At 33.0% G+C, this 27,877-nt stretch overlaps 2 protein-coding genes and 1 non-coding gene across 3 annotated transcripts; all 3 read right to left on the bottom strand.

The window, feature by feature from the left end:
• Positions 1-462: 462 nt before the first annotated feature.
• LOC131176572 (uncharacterized) lies at positions 463-13,278 on the bottom strand. The gene is made up of 6 exons (XM_058141628.1): positions 11,489-13,278; positions 9,344-9,484; positions 7,455-9,216; positions 4,834-5,141; positions 2,173-3,020; positions 463-2,089 (listed from the first exon to the last, which is right to left on the bottom strand). Exons 1-6 carry the CDS (start codon positions 12,896-12,898, stop codon positions 874-876), a joined length of 5,685 nt encoding a protein of 1,894 aa, XP_057997611.1. The 5' UTR covers positions 12,899-13,278; the 3' UTR covers positions 463-873.
• A 6,329-nt stretch (positions 13,279-19,607) lies between these two features.
• LOC110655280 (homeobox-leucine zipper protein ATHB-52-like) lies at positions 19,608-20,541 on the bottom strand. Its single transcript, XM_021811525.2, has one exon. It carries the CDS (start codon positions 20,414-20,416, stop codon positions 19,871-19,873), a length of 546 nt encoding a protein of 181 aa, XP_021667217.2. The 5' UTR covers positions 20,417-20,541; the 3' UTR covers positions 19,608-19,870.
• A 6,356-nt stretch (positions 20,542-26,897) lies between these two features.
• On the bottom strand, positions 26,898-27,004 carry LOC131176573 (small nucleolar RNA R71). The gene has a single exon (XR_009146578.1). It is a non-coding gene; the product is annotated as a small nucleolar RNA R71 (small nucleolar RNA).
• Between the last annotated feature and the right edge of the window lie 873 nt (positions 27,005-27,877).

Genomic DNA, 27,877 nt, shown 5'->3' with positions numbered 1-27,877 from the left:
CCTTCCTCCCTAACATTAAAAGAGAGGAGTAGGGGGGGAGCACAAACTTTAACAATGGAGTTTAAAATTCAGCCAGATAAAGACATCATATGTAAAAATTAAATGATTTTTTTGTACTAGGGTCCAGTTTGTTCCACCAACAGCAACAACCAACAGGTGTAGTGTTGCTGTCAGCTAAGAATTCACTTCCTGATGCCTAATTTACTTTTGGGCAGTCTATCAACATTAATGAGATTTTTTTCAGTATTTTATAACAACTAATCATATTCAGGCTGAAAATCAAGAATAATAATATTAAAAACAAAATCTGAAATTCACAATATATATTTTTATTTATTGTTTTAAAATATCTAATTTTGGTCCTTACTGCCTGTTAATATATTTTAATTTCTTGTTATAAAATTTTCACTCTAATCCTTCAAATTGGCCAAAAAGCTTATTCTAGCAAATCAAAACCAAAAATAATAAACTGTCTATAGATTCATATTCCTAATTGCTTGACGCAATTGTCTTGGGAACCAACATAAAGCTATATATGCAGAAAAAACAGAAAGCAACAATCACTTATCATCTTATACGAAATCAACTAGGAACTGACCTCAGTATATGTTGTATTCACATGGCACAAGTTTCTTTCTTAGCTTCTTCCTGCGTCAAAATCTTTTTGAGAGCAGAAGAAAAGTAGACTGAACTGTCCTCCATAGAAAGCATTTCTCCTGAACGGCTGACCATGGAAAGCAATTAAACACCCATAAATTGGAACTGCCCAAAAAATTTGATCCTTTATATCTCTTAAATGAAAATTTACACCTAAATTCGCAAAAACACCATATGATGCCATTGCTAGGCAATCCATGCTGTGAAAATATCATATCAATCAAAAGGCTGCTTCATCATTACTACTGACTTTATAAGAGAACAAAGGCATAAAGTCTTGTATTTACAATGGAAAGAAACATCTTTGTTAGAATCCACAGGTAACAGGATGCCATCTCTGAAAATAAATTCCAGTTCAAGCCCGAACTGTGAATTTGGGGAGTAACTTCCTTTTGCAGTTAAACAGCCATCCACTGAGTGGCAACTACATTCCGTTGCCAAAGCTAAACTATTTCCTGAACTTTTGCAATGACAATTACGCAGTTCTGGACATTCAGACAATCTTTCAGCATTACCACATCTCAGGTTCTCATCAAATGAATTGTTGATATTTTCAGCCATATCAACTTTCCTAACTGCTGAAAGAAGATCTACAGACAATGATGAAACAATATCATGAACATCCTCTGCCACCCAATAGCTATTGTTTAATCCCCATTCCCGAACAAGAATTTTCTGAATCAGTCCATGGAGGGTGCATAGGCATCCAGAACAACAAATATATGAACACACAACACCAGAATCAGCAGAATGACTGGTATTAGTATATTTGCCAGGAGATAAGTTGACATTCCCAATATGGTCACTGAAGTCAGGCAGAGCATCCTCACATCTAATTGCACCCTCCATTGCAGCCACTCTATTGACCTGGTCACTGGATATTAAGGAGCCAGAGAATTTATCAGCACATGGTTTACCTGAATTAAAGAGACCATTCTCAGAGGGAAGAACAGCTTCTGTAACCACAAATCCATTAGAATGTTTTGATGACCCATTGTCCAATCCAGTAACAACTGCAAGAGTTTCAGTATTTTCTGGCTCACACTGTCCAAGAGCAGTCTCATTCTGCTCATCTGTATTATTATCAACCAATTGGTTATCAGATGTAGAACTTTGAAGCTGCTTATCTGAGTTGTTATGGCCACAAAGGACAATCCGCTGTGCGGATATGTCTTCTGAGAGAACATCTATCACCTCAGAGCTAGAATGACAAAAACCATTGTCTCCTTTGTTCAATTCAACACCTTCATTTTCAGGAACAAATTCCATAGGACTTCCTGCCAGGCATTCAGATTCATGGGAGCTTTTATTTGGTAAGCCTTCCTTGCATTCTTCACTTTGAGCTAAATGATCCTCACAAGAATGGTTACCTAGAAATTCCACGGTGCTTTGCCTAGCATTCGCCACAGTGATTTGAGTGTCAAGTTCTAAACTGAAATAGAAAAAACCCTGTTAGAGAACAATCTGCAAATGAAATGAATCTTCTAGCATGTAAATGACAACAGCCAACAGTACCTTTGCAATGCATGTGCCCAGTTGTTGACCATATCTTCCAGATACGCTACTTGCGATAAGAGACGAACATACTGATATTTGTCTTTCCCAGCCTGAATCTTTTCATTCACTTGTCCAACTAAAAGCTCAAGGACTTTCCTTACCTCAAAGGAGACCTCTCTGAGTGATTTGTACACACCTCTGTATGCTGATAAGCCAATAGCAACTAAGCCTCTGACTAAACCAGATCTCTCTTTGCTTTTAACATTCCCTGAAGAAAATGTCACAGAATCCATGTTACCAGGACGAATAATGCAAGAATTGAAAGGCCAGCCCTTCCAAGGTCCACTAACATCTGCACAAGGACCTTCTTTCAGTTTTGATGTGACCCAACAAAGTTCAGCAAAATGGGGATATCGAAGAATTTGATGTCCAAATGTAGATATTGCTAATAGCAAGCTTGATTTTCCTTTTAAACTTCTATTATTGGGAGGTGGTGGAACTTTTGAATGTTCATAAAGAAATTCTTCTCTACACTCATTTTCACCAGCTGAGCCATGATTTTTATTGTGATATTCTGTATCAAGAGATCCTTCAATAGAATCACAAAATTTATACTGTCTGGATGAACCAATATGCATATGCACCCTTTGATGAACCAACAGAACAAAGAGTTGTATTATATCCCTCAATAACTTTGCCGCAGAAAGACTGGCCACCACATCACGATTGAAATTCCCACCAGTATGAACCAAGAATCGGGGCACCGTGTGCTCCAAAGGAGTCAACTGACTGCTATTTGAGATATCACTCTTAAAGAATTCCCTTATTCTATGTGGGAGTTTCAGATATGGAAGTTCTGAAGTAGCCTGTTAGTGTAGAAGGTAGGTAAAATTATCATTACAAGCAAGGAAATAATAGATTGAATGACCATATTACCAGTATAATGAATGCATTCTTCAAAGGACAAGTGGGTGATAACAGATGAATGAATCAATTGCATTCTACAAAAGAAAAACAATTTTACAAATGAAGATAATGTACCAGCTCCCTAATTTCTTAGCACAGCATAGATTTATAGTTGACAATCAGTAACAAAATCAAGCCAAACCCCACTATATAAATTGTATGTCACATTTATTGCGTGATTGGACAAGAAATATAGCATTTGGAAACAAGATATATTTAACTATACCAATAACGAGAGTATTCTTAGGTCAAAGGCAAAGTGTATTAGGCAGTTGCTTATGGGTAAGCTTGTTGATGGTCTATATTTCAATTTTATTCATGTTTTTATGCTTTATTATGCTTAAGGGCTTTTCAGTAATTTGGTTCGGGATGGTCTTTCTCATACTCCAATAAGTGTTAACTAGGGTCCTGTTATTTCCTTGTCTTTTATTGGCCTTTATACATGTTAGGTTTCAATTCCTCATTCTCAAAAGCAATGGAATAATTGTTGATAAGGATTTATGGGAAATCTTCAACTACACATACACAAACTTCAATATAATCAACAATTGTAAGAGAGTTCAAGTTTTGTAGTATTATGGGCAAATCAAATTGCCAAGGATTTTCTCTAATAGATTAGTCGCATCAATGTTGGTAGCTTTGAATAACTTGCCCAGCCAATTAACTCATCAACATCTGATGAGGCACATGGTCAAAATTTGCCGTCAGAGAACAACAACGATCAGAACTTCCAGCTTTATTCCTACCGAGGCACCCTTTTCTCCTTGATCTACACATACCCAACTCCAATTCAATACCACAAACCCTTTCCATCTAAGAATTCAGCCCTACATCTGACACATAGCTGCTATCCCAGATTGCAACCAGACCCTACTATTCCAGCCACAAAACAGCCATTCTTATGTCCTCAAACATTGGTTACAGTCAGCTAGAATTCAATCACAAAAGATAAATCCCTTTCCCTTGAATATCTAAATATGAAGCCCTAATATATGATAGCTCGCAAAGGTTGTTCAAACACATCCCACATCACAACATTTTCAGAAAGGTTGCAGTGCCATGTGCAGAGTTTGGGCCCAACACAACAAAAATCAAGGACTAGCTAAGCTAGAATCTTCTCTTTTGAATAATAAGCATGTCATACTCCTAATGCTGATGCCCAAATAATTAAATGAGGAAAGTGCTGAAAATTAATGTGAGAAATTATAAGAGAGTAACTTAATTCCCTAGATATGTTCAAATTTAACAGAACAAAGCTTAAGAACAAAGCCCCTAACTTTGTGGCAAAAGATTTGTTTTTTCTTGACCATATGCACTTACAGGCTCCTGTACATTTGTGAATGTTCAACTGAGCCCTTCTTATCTGTTTATTCAATTGAACACAAAACTTTTATTTAATTCAGCAAATAAAACCAAATCATGCCTGTAGGATATTAGCTAAACCTTCAAAAGCATTGAGAAAATAAAAAATTAATATTGTTTCATTCTTTTATAATTTTTTGCCATTTTAACAAATCCCTTAAATTTTGAACTAGTTCATAAAGAATAAATATTGCAGTCAAAAGACAAATCATATCCATTAGTCAGGCGCTTAATTGTTAAGAAAAGCTCGAAAATAGACTAATCATATCTGTATGCTAAATGCCCTAAACCAGGCTTTAACAAACATGAGAAACATGCAGCAGCTTTTATACAATCAGAAAATCAACATACCAGAATGATCAAGGATGTTGACACGCGTATAGACTCCACCTGCTCAACAAATGAGCTCCAGGCATGTGAGGTGCACAGGGTAGCATCTTGTGGCTGTGGCATTTCAGATTCACTGCATTGATGTGCAATGGATTCATTTTCCTTTCCAACAACTTGAATTGGTGTGGAACAAAATTCTGTTTCCTCAGAAAGTTGATGGTCTGTTGAAGATGCATCACTCTCCTCAGTAACTTGCTGACATGATTCCACAGCCCACAAATCAATTCTTGGCATGAAAATCACGAATGACTCCAAGCTAGCACATTTCACTGCCAAAGTGACAGATAGATGTAAGGATCCCTACATGCTTTCTCATTCACATATGACACCCAATTTGTATTTAAGCTTATGAAGGTCAACTTGCCTCAGCAAAAATTACCAACACCCAAAATTTCAATGACATGAAGGCTACAATAAATAATAATCTCAACTACTCTTCTGCCACCCTCTACCATGAAAAGATGAAAAAAAATCAGAAATCATGTAGCAGCAAGCTTGAAAACCAAAGAAATCATGCCATACAATCTAGGCCTGGTTTGCTTACAGGAAATAAGCTCAAGAAATGGCATTTCCTAGGAAGTAGGGCTGAGCATTCAGTCGGTTCAAACCAAACCAAAATAACCAAATTAGCTAAAGAAGGGAACCAAAGTGAAATATATACATTTGGTTTTTTTTATTTGTTTGATCGACCTAAAAAGGTTAGAAAATGCGAAAGAAATTAACAATTTTTTATCCAAATTTTCATAATTTGAAGTTCTAGAGACCAAAACACACGAAATTTAATCTAATTTAGGTGAAGTGAACTAGTAACCCATTTGAAACTAGTAAACTTAGAACCCGCAAATCAAATTCTCATTCCGTCGTTCCATATACTCTTCTCAACAAAAAACAAGGGATCATTCTAGTAATAAAGATATTTAAAAAAAAAATAAAATTACATAAAGCACAAACAACTAAACATCATTTTTCCTTTCATAAAGTATGCAGAAACCAGAACTAACAGCAAATCCGCAATTTCATAAGAGGCAGAAACCGAAATCAAGCTTCATTAAAACAGAAATTGATAGCTACTGAATCAAGGAACTGAGGAGTAACTGGGGAATAATGGCAAAAGGTGGCAAATTGAGACTCGTGAAAGGCTTCAGGGGAGGAGGAACCTAGGAGCGGAAGACAGGTGTCATGGCTACATGTGGTGACAGGGACTCGGGTCACAGCCTCACAGGTGTGGAAGTGACTGAAAATCTGGAATGGAGTTGAGAGGGAGCTCAGAGAGGAGATACGGGATGCTAAGTGGCAAAGGCTGCAGTGAGCCAGTAAGGCAAGGTATGAAACTTCTGAGTTTTGAGGACTGAGGTATCTTCTGAGTTTTGAGGACTGAGGTATCTTCTGAGTTCTGAAGAGTGAGGAATCAAAAGATGAAGAGTGGCTGTGTGAAGGTAAATTGGCTAGGGCTGAAACAGAGATACCTGTTTTAAGGGTTAGGTAAGTTTTAAGTTAAAACGCAGCAGCCCCCCATCTAAACAACACATATATTAAATCAAACTAGTTCAGATTGGTTAGCTTGGCTAAACTAACTGAACTAAATCGAAAACCAAATTTTTTTTTAAATTGGAACTGAAACCAAGCCGATTAGACTGAAAAAAGAACCAAAATCAAATACGTCTTGGGGAAAAGTGCATACCAAACAATAAAACCCACAACTTCCTAGCAAATAATGTCCCACAAAGTACCATTTCTCCGGAAGCTACTAAGAAATGAACACATTTTGAACCAAACAAGGTCCTAAATTGGATTTGGATGTCAGTTCCATTTACCCATACATTCAAAAGTTACTGCCTGGTAAAAATTGCAAATTTCTTTTTTTTTTTTTTTTTTTTTGACACAGGCAGCAGCAGTTATCCATCAATCTCATTTTCTTGGCTTTTAAAAGACAAAGCATACAACTTAAGTATGGAGTGCTATATTATCAAAACTGGGAGGTCTCTATACCATTAAAAAACACAAATAACATTTGCAATTCAACTAAGATCAACTTGGAGACTTCAATAGCCATTAAAACTGAGGGCTCTGTCATGCAATTCACCTTAATTGCTATGCCTAATGTAAGTCTGAGGCTAATGATACTAGATGTCTAATAGACAGCTATGTAGGTTGAGGATTCCAGAAAAACTGCTCACCTGACAATTCCACATGAAAGGAGAACTTTTTCTTTAATCAAAATTGACCAAAAAAATTAGTATGAATGAAATCATAAAGAGCTTGGCCATCTTCTAATAGACTTGATAATAGAACACATTAATTGAAACTAATTCACAAAAGTCAAGAAGTAGAAAACTTGAGACCATGGATGTCTGAACTCTGAAGCAGCTCACACTCGAGCAAACCATGGATGTCTGAAGCAGCTTATACTCAAGCCAACTCCTCAGCAATAGAAGTTGCAGTATTATCCACAGGAAAAAAAAAAAAATTACACAGAATGATTGCTTGCATAAATCTCATGCAGCCCAAATTGTGTATCACAACAATGAAGGTTTTTTTTTTTTTTTTGAGAGAGAGAGAGAGAATATAAAAAGAAGACATACTCAATATCTGTGTAATCCCTTGGACCATATCCCCGTGCCCTTCTTGTGAAATTGTAGCCAGATCAACCTTCTGAACTTCTGCATTCCCAAGATAGCAATGAAGTATGCAAGAAGCCAATTGTCTCTGCCCAGATCTAGGACTCCCAGCAAACAATACCCGGTATCCTGGTTTCTTTAATGATGCAAAAGATAAACTTCCAGACAAACCAATGCTCATACCCCCGTTACGCACCACTGAAGGTTTAAGCATCACTCTATCATCATCATTTTCATCAGCAAAGGCATCAACACCAGAATAGGTGCCCTCTCCACTTAATATTCCAGTAGATGAAAGCCTTTTCTGTATTTCCTTGGCAAGTTCTGCTTCTTGAAGTAAATTATCAACATGAGACCACCACTGATTAGTAGGGAGATTCTTCATCGCTAAAGAAGAAATTATCACTCTTTTAACCATCACAGCAGCTTCAGAAAGGGGTGGAGGCAACCAGAGCCGTTCATCAAGATAGAGAGAAACAAGCAACTGGGATAATGGCTGCAATAAACAAGGAATAAGGTGGGTAGGAAGAGGAGAAGACACCAAATCATGAGCAGCTATTCCAGCTTCTCTACGAGAGCAGGGAGGTGAGGCACATGCTAAGGCCTCTAACCAGTCTCTCTCTTCAACTGCAAAATCTGGAAGAGGAACACGTTTAGCACCAGGAGCTTTCTCTCCAGCAGCAGATAAAATTTCTTGCAAAGGGAAATTTCTCTTCAGTGCAATTATGGCAGCTTGAGTACAAAGAGCCTGCAGATCAGCACCAGCAAAGCCAACAGTTCTTCTTGCAACCCACTGCAGCAAAGATCCAGTAACTGGTTTTGGCCACCTCTGTGTGTGAAGTGAAAGTATGGCAGCCCTGTCCTCAACTGATGGCAATGGAAAATAAATCTCCCTGTCAAATCTCCCAGGTCTACGCAATGCTGGATCAACAGCCTCAGGTCGATTTGTTGCACCTATCACCACCACTGAACCTCGGGATTTTAAACCATCCAATAAAGCAAGCAATGTGGAGACAACTGAACTGTGAGTCTGATCTTGCTGCCTTGTACGACAAGGGGCTAATCCATCTATCTCATCAAAGAATATTATAGAAGGTTGACATCTCTCAGCAACCTGAAACAAGAGTCTAAGCTGGCGCTCAGCATCACCAACATACTTTCCTAAGCAGTCTGCACCTTTACGAGCAAAATATGCAATCCGTTTGTCACCACGTGCACATGAACCAATCAATGCTCGCACAACAAGTGTTTTACCTGTTCCAGGATGCCCATGCAAAAGAACACCCCTAGGAGGTGTCATTCCTAGATTACTAAAAAACTCAGGATATAGAAGTGGTAAAATAACTACTTCCTTCATACACTGTATCACGTGCTTTAGCCCAGCAACAGATTCCCATCCCTCAAATAGTTTTCCACTCTCAGACTCAGAGCCTCCAATGTACACAGGTGCAATTCTCAACAAATCTCGATGAAGCCTCTTGCTCTCACGTTTCAAAAACTCTTCATCCTCCCCACAGTTCTCCAACCATTTTTCTTCAGCTTCAACATCCTTTCGCCAAGCATCATTTGATAGCTTCCTCATTTCTAACCTCATTTTCCTGGCCTTCAATTTCTTTATCCGCATTAAATATTGATTACCATGAGGCTGGAAGAGATGTCGATGATCTGTGCATGCTATAAGAAATTTACGATGATCAAAGATGCAGCCATTAGCTCGAGCACAAGGCTGCAAAACACAGAAGCGAGAAGGAAAACAAAATCAAGTTGCAGCTTATAATGGCTGCCATGTATGGAAAGCAAAAGGCTGTAAAAGAAAGAAAAGCAACTCTGTAAAACAAATACAAATAACAAACCAAGTGATAAGTTTTTGGACATCGATCAACACGACATCCGATAGTTGCGCCTGGTCTTCCACAGCGTGTGCATTTTAATGCTCTTCCTCTGCAAAGTGCAGCCCTTACATTTTTTAAGCGACCTAAACCAGCAAAATAAACCTGCGAACACAAATCACAATGCATGGGAATTTACTGCAACAAGATGGTTAAATTTTTGTTAAAAGAACTCAACAAAATACAGTAAAAGAGAATATCCGACCCAAATAACATGTAGTAAAGAGAATATGCATTGTGCCGATATACAAATGAAAAATGTTAAGCATCAAGGAGTGGAGGCTGTTGCTTACTCCCTCAAAATATGTTCCATCACAAGATAAGATTAGAGATGATAAAATATCGAGTATGATATAATGTTGAGCCCTGATAATCTTTTGAACAGACAGAATCAGTTAATTTCATGCAAAGGAAATAATCATGGACACCTAAACCAGAGAGAAAACCACCACATGCATATGGAAGTAAAGCTATCTTCATCAAATAAGGTCCACTCTGCATCACATAAAGCTAACATATCAAAGAGTTATAAGACACCAAACAACAAAACCAATAGAGGTATGTTCTTTTATATGGAAAAGCAAACAAATAATCATAACAACAATTCTTTTGATGATCCTGCTAATGCTTTACAAGACCATCTCAAGAGGGTCCAGGAAATATTACATAGAGATAAACAGAGGAAAAAAGAGTAAGAAGGTTAAATGCTTTAGGCACCAATTATGTAGATTTGTTCAGTTCCCATCCCCCACCTGAAACCTTGAACACAGACCACAAAATAAAAATAAAAAAGTGAATAATATCTACTTTTGAATTGCTTAACAAGCGGCACTACCTACAAGTAAATAATAGGCTAACTAGCTAAGAATAAGTAGCCTTTTTCTCACTGTATTTGCAACACATCCAGTAAGGGTTCTCTTCTTAAATGTGAAAGGAAAAAAATAAAACCACAACTGTCTATGCATGTATACAGTCACAAGCCAAATTGCTATATCTCCTTGTTGAAAGTTAAAAAATTTTAAAAGATTTTTCGGAATCAATCTTAAATCAGTGTTTTTATCCACAACAAAAATGAGCCAACTTTATTATTATGAGCCGTTTGACCCTCGCACAAAATTATAATTTGGCATTGTCTCCTAACAAGTTCCAAATAAGTTCTATTATCACTGGAGAAAACATAAATCTAAACAGGTTTCTAGAGGTTTTCACCTATATGAAGTTTACATATATTCTGAATATGAAAACCAACACAGACTGAGCTTTCTTAAATATTGAATCAAACCTGTACTTTTGCAGTAAAAAACTGTATACTTGAACATGAATTCAACACACCTTTCCTGGTGAATTGCGTTTTTTAATGACTAAGTGATGAATTGCACACCATACTCTTTTATTGATGGGCTATAAAACATTATCACACAACAATATTCAAACTGAACAATTAATGCTAAAATAACATGTTCAATAATGTTATATATATATATATATATATATATATATATATATATATATATATATATATACACTTTTAGAAAAGGCTTATTAAATCAAGCATTTTGTTAGCAATATCAATGATAATGTTCATCCTCAGGAAAATTTACAACTCTATCAAAACAAGCTTTGGGACATTAATGTGTCATGATGACATCAGAAGTATATTTAATATTCTATTCACACGCTCATAGAAGCCCATATTAGCTTTCCTTACAATAAAATTAAAAAAACTCCACAACGGAGCTAAAAAATAAGACAATCAATAAAGGAGAGTCTGCATTGATCAGTCTTTAAGAACACCAAAAGCTTTCAAGAGAATAAAATCTATGATAGATTGTTGCAGAAACAGGATAATACCTCATCTAAGGACGGCATCAACAACATAGGGCAAGCAACACCACCAGAGCATTCTTTAAATACAATAATCCCCATACAAATAACAATTCCTATTTGACACATATCTAATACAACCTAATGAAGGAAATGATAAAAATAAAGGAAACTTATAAGAAAATTTTAGTAACTCTAACAATTAGTATGAGAAATAATAACGGTTTACCAAGCAAAGCAGGAGATATATTAGATAGATAACAAAATTCAGTTTAGAAACTGCACCTCTGGACTCCATACAGCACAGTGTTGATGAACCCAAATTCCAGCAATACCATATCGGTCATTTATAGGACCCAATAGGCGTCCAAGCCACCCTGGTTCATCACCGAATCCATCCCAGACATCATAGTTGGGCTCCTCTGACGCTGATGAGCCACTGTATGTCTCACGTTCACTTTCACCAGCATCTTGAACCAACCTCTTAGGTGGCTTACCATCATTATTACCACATCCACACAAACCACACCGTCTCCCCTGTTTAATCCGTGGCCTATCAAGAGTATGCAAATCATGATTCAATTTGTCTGCCTTCGCATCTTTCTCAACTTCCAAGGGAATTTCATTAACCTCAGCATGTCCTTCCTCATCAGGATCCTCCACCTCATTTACCAGTGCCCCATCAACTTCAACAACTTCTCTTTCATTTTTCAAATCCATCCCATTCTCCAAATCCTCCGCTTTGTCACTCTGCTCTACATATTCCACATTATCATGTCCATCCGGGGTCTTCTTCAACTCCAAATCATGCAATTTCTCTTTCTGCTCTTGTTCATTCACTTCATCTGATCCTAACAGTGCAGAACCATCATCCACTACCTCCACCTCATTTCCACCACCCATTGCAGCAACTGAAACTTCCATACTCTCATCAGCATCATTCCCCCCTACCTCCCCATCATTTCCACTGCCTATTTCACTACCTAAAACTGCCATGCCCTCCTTGGCCTCATTCTCTGCCACCCGAATCTCATCCTTCTCACTCTCATCATTCCTTATACACTCTTTACCCTCATCCTTCTCATTCACATCCTCAAGACCACATGTTCCACCCGCTTTCATTTCATTCCCCAAACCATTTACTGCCTTTACCCTCCCTGGCCTCTTTGATCTCACAACCATCATCTTCTCACCATCCAAATATCCTTTATTCCCAGCCAATTCACTTTCCGTCGTCTCTATTTCATCAAAAAGCTTCCTTCTCCCACTTGTCTCGCCTCTCTCTCTAGTCGCCACATTCCTACCCCTTGATCTCAACCGCGATCTCCAACTCCCTGGAGTATCCAAATCCTCTAATCTCTCACTATCTTCCCTTTTAACACTCCCTAGACTAACACTACCACCATTTCTATTAACACTCAAATTGACATTCTTACCAATCTTCCTGCGCTTTTTGACAGGAGGAGGTGAGACATCGAGCACAACCGGTGCCCGCCGCACTCGTGAGCTGCGACGCAGCTCCAAATTGGCATCCTGGGTGGACTCTCCTCTTCCCTCGTTGGATTCACTATGATTTTGATTATAAACGTTTTCGCATATGGCATCGAGTCTCTTATGCTTCTTTCGAAGCCTAGTTCCTCTCGGGCTAAAATCCCTTCGCTTCTGTGAAGAATCCGAGGCCGATTTCAATTGCATGACAAGAACAATTTTTACGCCCGAATACTGATATCCTTATCTATAAACTTCACGTAGAGGTAATATATCTGAATTTAAAGCATATGGGGATTTACAGATCTCGTTGGCGTTTGGACTGTGGAAAGAAAATCATTAAGACTGAGCAGTAACTCGGCGAACTCACCGGGTTATCGCCGAGCTGAATCGGTTCGAGTTGCGAATGAAATTGTAATTTGGAATCGATACCAACCCTAGAAATCCATTTGTGTGGAAGCTTTTCATAGCGCTTCGTGAAGATTTGGGGAAACGGAAAATAAAATAAAAAAAAAATCGTTTTTTCTCTTTGTTTCTCTCTCTCGATTCTCTCTTTTGCTGTTACTTCGAAGGAAAATTCAGAGAGAATAGTGCTTTTACCCTGATATTTTAGGGTTGTCACCACGCGCTAAATATTTAGGTGAACACACGCGATTTTATACTTTTGCCCCTAAACAAAGTAAAAAGGATTTGTTTCTTCGCGGAAAATAATTTACGCATAAAATTAAGAAATTAAAAAATTTAATTCTTAAATTTTAATTTTTAAATTAAATTAAACTTAAAATAAAATTTTTACATTAATTTAGAAAAAAATAATAAATTAAACTTTTCCATTAAATATAGAAACTAAATTAAGCATTTTACGAATAACTTATATATAAAAAAATATTTATGTATAATATTAAATAAATAATATATAATTATATCATACATATATAAAAATATTTAAAATTTAATAAAATTATTAAATTTTAAAAAATAACTTTCTCTATTTAAAAAAAAAATTTCCCTAACCTCTTTTTAGGTTTACTAAACATTAAAAGTACAAAAAATTATATTTTTTTTAAAAAATATTTCAAAAAAAACAAATGAAGCCTAAAATTTAGGCTCCCACCTTTTTTTTTACATTTATACTCCTTATTTATAACACAATATCCAATAAAATATAAAGTCAATTATAAGATATTTTTAAATTTTATGAAATTTAAGATTAATTTTTATATTTTTTAAGAAAAATAATGTAATTTTTCATTAAATAAAATAGTCTTTTCATTAAAGTACTTAGTCTTTTGAATTAAAGTACCGTTTATTTTAAAATAATTTAAAACAATCACATACTTAAATTTTATTTTATTAATTCATCTAAATTTATATTTATATATTTAATTTTTTATTGTTTAAAATTTAAAAAATATATTATTTATTTATTAATTATTTAAAACCATTAAAATCATGTCATTTTTAATTACTTTTTAATATTTTATATTTATATAATTAAATTAACTAACTATTTTATTAATAAAATAAATTTCAAGGGACGGAATTGTTTTGTATTATTTCAATTTAACAATAATTTAAATAAAATATAAAAAAATTTCAAAAGTTAAATTATTTTTTATAAAAATATTTATAATTTTTTATATAATTTAAAATTAACTTATAATTTTCTGTAAAATATATTTAAGATTATCATTTCAACTAGTATTATAATTTAAATTTAGATAGAGAAACATATCTTATGAGTTTATCATTCAATTTAAATATTATTTCAAGTAATTAATGAGTTTTAATTTAATAATATTAAAATTATTTTTTTTTTTATAGAAAAGAGTATAATAGGTGATAATTGAAGATTGGTTTTTGAGGAGGTGAAATACGCAGAGAGAAGAGAGTGGGATATGAAATGGAAGTAAGTGCATGTAGATGTGGGTAAGAGATATATTGATAATTTTCCAGCACAAGTTGCCGCCAAATAAGTTGGGGGCTAAAAGGCTTAAATAAAGTAGCCCAAAATTTGAAGGTATAGTTAAAGGCCAACGGCTCTATCATTTAATTTTAATATTTGAGAATAATAATAACAATAATAATGACGCTTTCATTTCTCCCATCATCTATATGAGTGTGCGTATACTAAATTTATATAAAAATAAAAATTTTATTAAAATTATTATAATTTTAATAATAATTTATTTTTAATATTAAATATAAATATAATGTGTAAAATTTTTATCTTCTCAATAAAAAAAATAAAAATTATGTATGAGTTCAGTAGATTGACATTTCGACGTCATACATCATTTATGAAGAGTGCGTATATTAAATTTATATAAAAATAAAAATTTTATTAAAATTATCATGATTTTAATAATGATATAGTTTTATCACTGAACTTATTATGTGTGTGTTCTTTATTTTCGTGATAAAAAAAAGTATATTATTTTATTTTGAAATGGATCAATTAAATAAAACAAAGTGCATAGTTACCAATATTATATGGAGAAGATATGAAAAATAATGTGCATAGTTACCAATATTATATGGTATGTAATTTGGATTACTCAGTTACTTTTAGTTGGTGAATTGAACATACTAAATCCATGAAAAAGAAAGCAAAACTCTAAAAAAAGTAATAAAAGCACAGTAAAATTGAAATATTTATACAGAATATATGTATACATTATTAAATATATTAAGGAATAGTTAGGTTAGCTAAATTTAAATATGAATTAATAACATTAATAAATTTAAATTTAGTACATAGTAGCTGTACATCTGTTGAATTTGAGATGTCTATGTTTAACTCTCTCACTCTCTATATAAGTAACAAAATAAAAAAAATAAATAAATAAATTAATACCATTATTAGGAATAGAGTTACAGATAAAGTTTAATAATTTTTAGGCTTTACGTTCAGTAGTTTTAGACTTTTCATTAATTAGTTTGATATAATTATACTTATAATTTTAATATAGCAAATATAAATAATAAATTATATATATAAGAATTTGCAATTTTTTAATAATTTTATCTCTTTATTTGTACACACATTTATTCAAATTTTAATTGGAATTAATTAAAAAAAAAACTAACTATGCATTAAATAAAAAATTAAAATTTGATATGATGGAGTGGAGAGGACAGATTTTCCACTCAAACTAGGTGTCCTTTTGCGACGTTCAGCCTAAGCTATGATAATGACATTAACAAATGGATAACAAATATATGTTGTAACGTAACGCTTACTTCCAATTCAGGAAAAAAAAAAAAAAATGGCTTTCCCTCTAATCCAAAGCCTCTCCCTTCTCTCTAGAGCTTCAAACCTAGTTTTTTAGTTTTAGTTTGGAGGGAGGTATGACCTTTTGGCCGTAGACCCTTCCCCTCTATCTCTTTTGTTTATATGTTTTATTTTATTTTATTTTATTGTAGTCTTCAAATCTAAAGAGTTTAGTTTCCCTTTTTGGATGGGGTATGTTTGTCATAATTTCTCGTTCTATCAAACATATCCCATTCAAATGGAGGAATTGTATGTTCTATAGATCTACATGTTCTCTCAGTGGGTACAAGTTTGTTTCGAGGATTTCCTTACATATATGGCATCTCAAAAGAGTGGTTGTGGTCATCTATGGGCACCGATCTTTTTACAGGCTATATAAAATTGAAAAGCTGAAACTCTGTCATTCTTCTCCCAGTTTCCATTGGTATATGCATAGGTTAAAAGTCTCTCTTTAGGTTGTTGTAATTAGGGGTGAGTATTATTTGGTTCAAACTAAATAGTCTTAATTTGATAATTCGATTCGATTTTATATTATAAAATTTTCTGTTATTTCGATTGGATTCCATTTTGAAGAGGAAAAAATCAGTTAAACTGAACTGAATAGTTTTATTAATTTTTTGAATTGATTTATTTTTATAGGGAATTTATGAATTATATGTAATTTTATATATATAAATTATTTAATTTCATTGATTAATGGTTATTATGTTTAAATCAAAGTTAAAATTAGATCAAAATATTTAAAAATCACGTCTAAATTAAAAATTTAATCAAAAATAAAACTGATCGATTTGAACCGAACCAAATCAAATTCGATTTTAAAGAGGAAAAATCAATTAAACTAAACTGAATAGTTTTATTAATTTTTTGAATTGATTTATTTTTATAGGGAATTTATGAATTGTATGTAATTTTATATATATAAATTATTTATTTTTATTGATTAATGGTTATTAGGTTTAAATCAAAGTTAAAATCAGATCAAAAAATTTTAAAATCACTTATAAATTAAAAAATTAATCAAAAATCAAAACTGATCGATTTGAATCAAACCAAATCGAAATAGAGCGGTTCAGTTCAATTTGATTTTCATCTATATTGATTTGGTTCGATTTCTAAAATATATAATTTAATTTTTATGATTTGATTTGATTAAATTCGATTCGATTCAATTTGAATCAAATGCCCACCCCTAATTGCAATCTTCTTTGCTTGACTGGCCTATTTTGAAGGAGATATCTTTTTATGGGGAAGTTCTACTTCTTTCTTTAGCACCTCCAACTTCAATCTCACCTCACTCCAATCTTCTTCTTCTTTGTTTCATTAATCATACCTTTCAATCTCGACTATCGATTCCTTGATTTACCATCATCCTCGCCTTCTCAATCCTCGACTATTGGCTCCTCAATCCATCGCAAACAAAGACCAATTGCTTATCTTCCTTGCAGTTTCATAGACCCATGGCCATGCATGCCTTCTTCCTTTCTGTTTTTTGGCCAATGTTTCACGAGGGGCTGGACTTATTTTTTTTCACATGGCCATTGTTTCATGACCAATTGCTTATATTTTTTCACAAAAATAAGAATTTCTTATTTTGATTTTATTTTATAATTCAAATCATTAATTTGAATGAGACAAATTGAATTTTTCTATTTGATTTTGTTCAATTATATAATACGATGTCTACATATATAATAAAAATATTAAATTTCTATTATAAATAAATAATACCAATGACACAAAGTTATCTGTATTATTTCCTAAATATATTTATATTATAAAACAATATTTAATATATCAAAAAAATAATTCATTGGTATATTATTAAATTTCATTGCTTAAGTTTTTCAATATTATTGCCCATCAAACTCTATTAATTGGTAATTTTTGAAAAAAAAAAGTATTTTTTATAAATATTTAATATTATATTATATTTTTACATTTTAATTAATATTATATTTCATTGATAATTTATATTCTAGACATTTAATATTTAAAAAAAAAAACACAAACAATGCAATTCATTAATATATTTTTACACAACTATTACCGCTCATATTTAATGCCAACTTTACTACGCAAAATTATCATCAGTAATTATTTCATAACTGTTTCGTATGTAAAATTTATTTCATATTTTAATTTTTCAATTAGGCCTTTCAGCATCAGCAAATACTAACGAAATTTTAGTTGGTGGTAATTTTTTTTTTTTTTTTTCCTTTCAGTGGTTTAAAAATGAGTGCATAAAAATTCGGGAAGCCAAAATAAAATTGCATCAACGTATTATTTTCGACAGCAAATAAACTAATTTTGGAAATGGAATCATCACGACGGAAAAGTGGAGCGGAAATTTGTTACGACTTACATTACAGCAACGAGAGACTAGCTTTCGGCACGTTTCTGATTCTTTCAAAAGCGCCACCGCGACACAAAGCTGAGATCGATGCCATGTACGGTGGGTGGGTTTAGCCGAACCGGTGTTTCAATGACCGGTTCTGTGTGTGGAGGTGCGGTGAGATATGTGTTCAGGGCATTTTGGTTGGAGAGAGTTTGAGTATGGAAGGGAAAAGGGCTTGAGCCTTGGGCTTTGGAGTTTGGAGTTACAAACGCACATAAAATTCGCCGTTTTAATAATGTTAACCATTTCGCGAGAAATTTTGTTAATATCGTTTCGGTTGCTTTTCAGCTCGGTTTTGTTGCAATAGTTTATATTATCACCAAACTTTGTATTTATTTTGTTAATAATTATGAATTGATTAATTCAGTAATTCTAATTTAATAATAAAAATAAAATAAAATAATAAATTATTGATCTAGCTAATTAAGTCATGAAGAGACGACATGTTGCTTTCCTAACCCTTAAGTCCAAAGAAAAAGAATGCGATAATAAATTTTGAGAGGGACTTCCCAATTCCCTCAAAATCATGGCATTGCAAGTAGCACTAAAATCTGAAATCATTGGCATGGCAGGTGACAGGATTCAAGCTGCTGCTGCAACTTAATTTTTAATTTTAACCTTTCAAATTATTAATTTGAACGGCTTAATCTTCTTGTAAATTCCTTAGTTTTTATTTTACATGTATGCACGTATATGATTGTAAATGGCTACTTTAGGACTTCATATGGTAAAAAAAGTAATAATATAATTAGATATAGAGCATAATATTAAGGAAATTGCATATTCTAATTAAAAATTGGAAGGGTGGATTATCCAAAATTTTCATCTATTATGTATAAAGTTAACTTTCAATTTGGTCAAAGTAAAGCCCCACATGTATATTATTGATAGGTCAAACTGATGTGAAGTTATAGAATCAAGTTCATTCCATTAATTCCCCTCTAGGCTCCTCTCCCCACCTGAAGAATTAACCTTCTATATATTAGGCAAGTAGTTGAAAGAAAATTGGATTTGTTTGACAATGAAGCATTAGTACTGTGACTGAGCACCAAGAGTCCACTTGCTTAATTTTACTTTTCCATATGGAAAGGGAAGAAGTAATTGTGAGTTGAAAAATAGCCATATTTAGTCAGCATGAATTGATTGCATTACATCAAAGAGTTTACTATAATTTTTTCTATTATAAATTAAAAATTTTTGAAGGTAAAAGAAAATATTCTGAATTTAAATCTTTACACCATCTATATTATGAAGCAATACTTGTAATCACATTCAACATATATATGAAGTAGACTAATAATTATAATTAACATCAATTGCCATTAATTAAAATTCACAAGCGTCATTAACATTAATTCTTCCTAAATTAAAACAAGCTTTAATTTCTTCAACACACCACCTGCTCAAGTGTCAATCCAAAATCTGGAGAGGGTGCTTCAATTCCAAGCAGTACACACCCATGGTTTTTATAGGAAAGAGTACGTAGTCTACTTTGGTCACATACCCACTAACCCCAGGTTGATCCACCACCACCAGGACCAATTAAACAAGCATAAAGCTCATCGAGTTGCAAAACCTCACCATTCACATCTTCATGCAAGCTAGAGCCACCACCTCCTTCATCACAAGAAGAGTTGCAAGAAACATTAAGAGGAGGAGGAGGATGGAAATGATGAGGATGAGAAGGAACTACTCCTTGGTTGAAAGCAAAAACCATTTCTTGAGCCTTCCTCAACTCCTCTCTAAGCTGAATCACTTCTTTCTCTAATCTCCTTTTGTCAGCCAATGCATTTTCTAGCTTCACTTGGATTGTATTATAGTCAAGCTCCAAGCTTTGTGTCTTCCATCTGGCTTTCTTGTTCTGGTACCAAATGGCAACTTGTCTTGGAGGCACACCTAGTTGATTTGCTAGTTGGAGCTTGAGCTCAGGCTCAAGCTTCTTGTTGGTGGTGAAGGTTCTCTCTAGAAGTCTCACTTGGTCTTGTGTTAGCCTCCTTTTGTTGCTATTCTTTGCAAGGTGTTTTTGTTGGCTTTGGGATTGGAAGAAATCCATGCTATTTGGGGTTGAGAAATGAGAGGGAACTTGGAAAAGCGATTGTTGAGTGGAAATTGGTTAAGAAATTGGTGGGTTCATTTGCTCTTTTTATAGTACAAAAGTCCTTTGATGTTAAAGACTTTGATAAGGTCCTTTGATATATAAGGAGGACCCCCAAAGCACTAAGTGGAAAGACCACATAGCAATTTCAAGAGAGGGAGAGGCGGCTAATTAAGTATTCATGGATGGGTATGGTCTTCACGTGAAGATGGTCCTACTCGTGATGATATAATATGTTATGGGCCATTTAATTTGCTTGGAAATACATTTCATCATAAATTTTTTTTTAAAAAAAAATCATGTTAACAAATAAAGAAATCCTTCATTTATCCATAATTATACGAAGAAATCAACTAAACCTAGGCTGTTTGCAGGATTCAATAATATTCTTTACCATATAAATTAATTTTACGACATGGGCATCTGAGTTTTTCTTCCATCTCTGGATAAAATATAGGTTAAATCACTTCACTATACATTACACTAATTTTCTGAATTTTAACGTATTGTGAAGTGAAATGATAATCAAGTTTGTCATGAAAATCCAATCATGTTCCCTGCTTGTAGGTTGCATGACATCAAAATATTAAACAATGATGTGCAGGGTTTGAAACACACAGCCCCACCAGCTTCTGTGGATTGTTGATGATATGTATCGTCTTAGGGTGTGCACATCCTAATCTTGACCGACATTAATTGCAAAACGAATACCATTATATTTTATTTATTGCTATTAATTGGAGATATTATTAATTATTATATTATAATTAAATTAAAACTAACCATTTATATTAAAATTAAATTCTCTCTCGTTAGGTATTTTTTATAATTGATTTTTAAATTTTATCCTGTATTTTACTTTTATCCCTTAATTTTAATTTATTATTAAAATAATCGTAAATTTTAATTTTATTTTATAAAAAAAATCTCTTTAATATGTAATTGTAAATTTCAAAAATAATGTGATATTTATAAATATAGTTTTACCACTTTTTAATGAAAAGTAAATTTTTTACCTTCTTAAGAAGCAAATCTTTATAATGACATTGATATTTTTATGATAAATTCATATGGTAATTGGAATAGCTAGTTATTTGAAGTGGAAAGGTAAATTTTTTTTTAACTTAAGTAATTTTATTTTTTTTAACTTAAATAGCAAGTTAAAAGAGATTTTTATAAAGTAAAATTAAAATTTTTAAATTTTTTAATAATAAATTAAAATTAATGAATAAAAATAAAATAAAATATAGAGTAAAATTCAGATGAACTATAAAAATTACCCTTTAATACATAAAAATAGACTTTCAAATCCTCTAGTTAATTTTATTTATAAAAAACAAACAATATATTAATTTGTACTTCATGACTTTACGTTATTTTCAGTTAATGAAATATTTTTGTTTTTTATAAAAAAAAAATTGTAATAAAAAGGAGACAGATAATGCCAAGAATTGCCACTTGTTATATGTTTATACGCGGGAGTAATAAAATCCAAGAGTTTGAAAGGAAGAGAGCCGCTAAAGTCTTCGCAAATTAAAGAATTTGACCGCCGCTTGGCTTTCCATTACCAGTGATGGCGTCGCGGGTGCGGCGGTGGCTGCTGGGGTGTGAGAATTGAGAATCAGAAACCAAGAAGCAGAAGACCTTCAATTCAAAGGAGAAAGCGATATTCTATAGCCGATAAGTCGATCGTCATCCCTTCCTTAGACATTGCTAGAAGTTGAAACTTAAAAGGTTAGGTGACCTCGAAGCGAAACAAATACTACTCATTTGTAATTATGCAAATGCAACACAATGCTAGCCACTAACCTTGCTTCAACTCGTATTTGTATTTAAAGCCACTTGATTTTAAGGCTTTAAATGATGAGACTTTTATTAAAACTACCCCATAATTCTAGGAGTTCTTATATGACAAAGCTAATTCATAGCATGAAGCCATGAACAAACCATTCGCTAAATACAAAAGTGTTGAATTCTGGTTTCTACTCACGTACCACTATTCAAAGATGCTCACTATAAATTTGTTTTCTAGTTATTTTTGCCTTTTTCTACTTGGGATCAATTAAATCAGTAGACTAGCTAGCATCATATTTCTAAAATTTCATTTATTCTTTATTAATAAATTAAATTATAAATATAAATATAAAAATTAGGATATTGATAGGATCATATCAAGCTATCTAAGTGCATGAATTTATGGCTAGGGCTGCAACTAATCAAAGGGTACAAATACAATTTAAGCCTCTAAAACTAGACACAAAAAATAATTGTGTCCCTAAAGGCTAAAGCTAAAGCTAAAATCTCGAAATGGGTTCATTTCAAAACTATATTTCATGGGTTAAATCAAATGAAAATGTGTCGTTTGGAGGGATACACTCTTCCCCACACTTGGTCTGTTAATGATATGGTGATTGGTGGGCAGAGCTTCCTTTGTTCATGCACTTCTCAACAGTGATGTTTTTGGCTTCAATTTAGACCTGAGACTGAGGGTTTGGATGATACATGATACTATCTATTGGGTAAAGGTTTAGATCATGATTAATTAATTAATTAATTAATATTAATTAATTTTGTTTTTGAGCAGTAAAACTTTAAACATCCCACAAGGCTCGTTCAAAGCTTGATGGCTTCTTCCTCATCTTCTTCTTTTTCTTCTACTCCAAGTGCATGAATGCTCTACGAGCAGTCAACTTTGATCATTAATGCCCCTAAGAATTGTCAGTATTTTTGTATTTGTATGCGGGGATTAAGGATTCTCTGGCAAACAGCTGTCAATTATAGCATTAATTGAAAATTAAAATTTCTTTTAATTATAATATAAATTATTAAAATCCTGATAAAAAATGCTACACAGTTCAAATTGAGCTAGCTCAAAATGGTATATTAATAATTAAATTGAAATTCATTATCATTTTATCCTTTTAATATATGAGTCATTTATGGTGACTTGTGAGCCATTTAGCTCATTTATAAGCCACTTGACTATAAAATCTCTTCATTTAATATCCACTTACCAAACAACATTTTTCAATGTCAAATTAAGATGCTAGCAGTTTTTGAAACTCTAAAAATTAATACTATGAAAAATATACAAATTTAGAGATATTGTATACTATAAGTTATTACATATAATATATTTGTTATATGATAAGATATATTGATTTTTAATGATAAGTTATACTATAAGTTATATTTATTTTTTTTAACTTGAAATATGATATAAATTTGATATATATTAATTGAAATGAAGTAAATAGCATTTCAAAAATGAAATTAAATATTATAACAATAAATATTGATATTAAAGTAAGTATCATATTAAAATTGATTTGAAATTTGATAGTGGCGTTAGAGTGATAATAATGGTGGTGGTTGATTAGTGTAGGTAGGGTGACAGTCAAACTAGTTATATTTATATTTTTTCAGTATATAAAATATTAAAATATGATATAAATTTCACTATATATATTTTAAATCATATATACTCCATAAACACTCAAATCACCATGCATGGTTTACAATCACCACTATTATCGTTATTTAAATAATTTACTTACAAATTATATGAATATAGATAGATATAAATGTAAAAATAAATATTACTTGACATGATATATACTTTTAACAAATAAAATTTATATTTTAAAAAAAAATATTATATATATATATACAAACACACACATTAGAGCTTGTATAATATATATATTTCATGCAATAAAATGTTGGATGAGGGCAAGTAGCCTAATTAGCATAGAAGCATTCATCTCAGCGTGGTTCAAGGTTTAAGCCCTCTCTATATTAGATATTATTTTTTTCCATTTATAAGCACAGCTAACACAATACGTTCTTTATATATGTATATATATTTTTTCGTTGATTTGAAAAGCGGATGAAAGCTAATAGCCCGATTGCACATGCTCCCAAGCATAAGGTAGAGGATTAAGGTTTCGAATCTTTCCTTTGCCCTTTTTTTTTATTTATGATTCTTTACAATTCTTTTCATTAAAAAATATAATATTAAACTGTAATAATTGAAAGTATTTTTAAACCCTAATTAACACTTTTCCTTAAAATTATAATATAACAAATGTTTAGTGATGCATACATTTTGCATAGTCATTTAGGTCTAATTTTATAACTATTTTTATTTGATTATTAGTCATTTTTAGCTAATTTCATTAGTTAATTAGTTAGTTTTTCATAGTTGTCAATTTTGCATTAATTTGTAATTTTTACTTTGTTTTGTAGGAAAAATGGTGTTTTTGAAGGACTGAAGAGAATTTTGCCATTGAGGAGTGTCTTCTACAGCCAAAGATGTCAAAAACAGGTTTTCAAGCTGAAATATGCATTGACCAAAATGTGCATAACTTGCCGCATAAGCTATACAGATCTGCATAAGGAGAAAGATCACTGTTCCAGAACCAGCCGAAATGTGCATAAGGAGACTGCATAGCTTATGCACATTCTCGCCTCCCTTATGCACCTTCACGGAATTGTGCATAACCTATGCACCAAGTCATGCAGTTTCGCATAAGTGACTCAGAATCGATCAGCGCATAAGGGACTGCATAACTTATGCAGTCCACTTATGCAGTCCCATAAAGAGTTCATTAATGAGCTGGCAGGAGATTCCCTCAAATAATTCCTCCTAGAACATACCATTTTAGGGCTCCATTTCAGAAAAATGCTATATATAGTCTCATTTTCCCATTTTTAGAGGGAGAGACAAGGAGCAGAAAAGAAAAGGAGGGGCTGAGCAGAATTTGAGGAGTCACTTTCACCTTCCACACCATTTTCAATCAAGATTTGCAGATTTCTTTCTTTCCTTACATTTTTCTACATTTCTAGTGTTTAATCTCTTATTCCTTAGCTTAGATTAAAGCTTTATTTCCATTTAAACTCAATATATCTTGTAAGCATTATGGATAGTGAGTAGTTTACTTTTGATTCTGGAGTAAGGGTTGTAATATTTGAGATATTTTGTGGATTTTGATTGGGTAATCGATATTTTGTGGTCTTAATGAGTTTTATTCATTTCTTGTATGCTTAATGACATGCTTAGTGTAGGATCCCATTAAGTGATGTTCTTAATCCACGGTTGAAGCACCGAAAGGAGAAGGCCTTGTGATAGATAATCAAGAAATTGGACTTAATTAACTTAGACCTAGAAATAGGCTAAGGATTAAGAGGATTCATGATTAATTAAAGAACTTAATGGGTCTTAATTAATTCTAACTCCACGAAAGTAGGATTAGTTTGATTAAGGCACTCTTTGTCTCACTCGAAATGGAATTCAAAGGATTTAAGAATTAATCTCCTTAAAACCCATAAGTTTCATAAGATTGGATAACCAATTTAAAATTCCAAAATAGCTCGAATATGAAATCCCGAACTCCGGAATCGCCTTTTTACCATTGTTAATTTCTAATCGAATTTAATCACTTGCCATTTTGAATATTGCCATATTTGAACTTGCTTATTTCAATTTGATGCAATTTTAGTTTAATTAATACATTGTTGAATAGAATATTAATTTTGCATATTTAGATTTCATACTCCATTACCCATCAATTCATTACTTCAATTTCAAAAATACTTCAATCTACTCAACTTTTTATATCAAAAATTCAATCATTAACACAACTCCTCGTGGGATCGATATCTTTTCTATACTACTTGTACGACCCGTGCACTTGCGGTAGGGACGCATCAAGTTTTTGGCGCCGTTGCCGGGGAGTTGTTTGTTTAAGATTGAATTCTTGATTATTTTAGTTTTATTTTCTTTGTTATCTTTTCATTTTGTGTTTGTTTGTTCTTTTTTAGGTACTTCTAACCTTTTATGAGAAGAGCTAGAAGCTCAAGTGACACAACCTTATTGTTCAATCCAAAAATTGAAAAGTTTTGTAAGGCCAACAAGAAAGAAACCAGAAAAAAGAAAGAAGCATTGAGAGAAACTGAATTAGAAGCAGACATGGCTGATGAGAGGATTAGAATTGGTGTTGGTAATGCTGGAAATGATCGAAACAACGAAAATGCAGCCCAAGGTGAAGAAGTTGTTAATGCTAATGTGCCTAGGGGAAGTATGATGGATCATGCTTTTCCACGTTTTGATGACTTGAGAGAGAGCATAGCAAGACCAAGGATTGATGCAAATAGTTACAAGATGGATTTTGGAGTTCTTCAAATGATTCAGAATTCTCAATTTGGAGGGCATCCTTCTGAAAATCCACATACTCATCTGAAGAAGTTTGCTATGATTTGTGACATGCAAAAACAACCTGGAGTGTCAGATGATGCAGCAAGATTGAAGCTATTCCCATTCTCTTTAAAAGATAGAGCATTGGATTGGCTTGACTCTTTACCTCACAACTCCATCACAAATTGGGAGCAACTCACCGATGCATTTCTTGCACAATATTTTCCACCTGGAAAAACTCAAGAATTGAGGAATCAAATGACAGCTTTCAGACCAAGAGAAGATGAAACTCTATATGAGTCATGGATGAGATGGAAGGAATTAGAGAGATTATGCCCACATCATGCCATTCCAAAATGGATGATAAATCAGAATTTTTACACAAATGTCACTCCTGCAATCAGAGGAATTATTGATGCTCAAACAGGAGGAGAATTTATTATAAAGCATGAAGATGAAGCTTATGAGCTATTGGAGAAAATTGCAAAGAATACTCATCTTTGGAGTAGTCCAAGAGGACCAGCTCCAACTCAAAAGAGGCAAGTCTTTGGAATGTATGATCTTGATCCATTCAACATGATTAATGCAAAGTTTGATGCACTTACAAATGTCCTTGCTAAGAAGATGGAAGATTTGAGTATGTTGGTTAGTTCATCATCATCAGCTGGAAGTTCACAACAAGTGGCTTATGCGAAGAAACTACCGGTATGGAGTAGATTATGGAGAACAAGCAGCATATGTTGGTAATTATGGAAATAAGCAAATGGGGAATCCTTACTCTCAAACTTACAATCCAAATTGGAGGAATCATCCCAACTTTTCATGGGGAAATCAGCAAAATCAAGTTCAAAATCAGAATTTTCAACCACATCAGCAACAAGGAGTTCCATATCAGCAAAATAGGCAACCACTGCCTAATTTTCAGCAGAAAAATATGAACCCTCCACCAAAACAGCAAGAACGAAATTCCACCACTGAAGCTTTATTGCAACAGATTCTTGCTAACCAAAATAAGCATGATGAGGAGATGAGAGAGATGAAAGCAAGGCTGGAACAGATGCAAACACATAACAGAATGCTGGAAAACCAGATTGCACAACAAGCATCTTCCTCAAGTGCTAAATCTTTTGGAAAACTGCCAAGTCAACCAGAAAACCCAAGAGAGCAATGTCAAGCTATTATTTTAAGAAGTGGGAAAGTTGTAAATAATGAGAGGAGTGAAA

Source organism: Hevea brasiliensis, unplaced genomic scaffold (genome assembly GCF_030052815.1).
Source record: "Hevea brasiliensis isolate MT/VB/25A 57/8 unplaced genomic scaffold, ASM3005281v1 Scaf171, whole genome shotgun sequence".
Taxonomy (NCBI): Eukaryota; Viridiplantae; Streptophyta; class Magnoliopsida; order Malpighiales; family Euphorbiaceae; genus Hevea; species Hevea brasiliensis.
The sequence above is the reverse complement of the archived record's forward strand: the minus strand, read 5'-3'. Positions and strand labels throughout refer to the sequence as shown.

Bases quoted from the DNA above. Each gene is read 5' to 3' on its own strand.
- LOC131176572 (XM_058141628.1), bottom strand. From the start codon at position 12,898: ATGCAATTGAAATCGGCCTCGGATTCTTCACAGAAGCGAAGGGATTTT. The intron at 9,217-9,343 runs GTTTGTTATTTG...TGTGTTTTGCAG, and splicing joins GTCCAAAAACTTATCACTTG to CCTTGTGCTCGAGCTAATGG. The intron at 5,142-7,454 runs GTATGTCTTCTT...TCACTTTGGCAG, and splicing joins AGGGATTACACAGATATTGA to TGAAATGTGCTAGCTTGGAG.
- LOC110655280 (XM_021811525.2), bottom strand. From the start codon at position 20,416: ATGGATTTCTTCCAATCCCAAAGCCAACAAAAACACCTTGCAAAGAAT.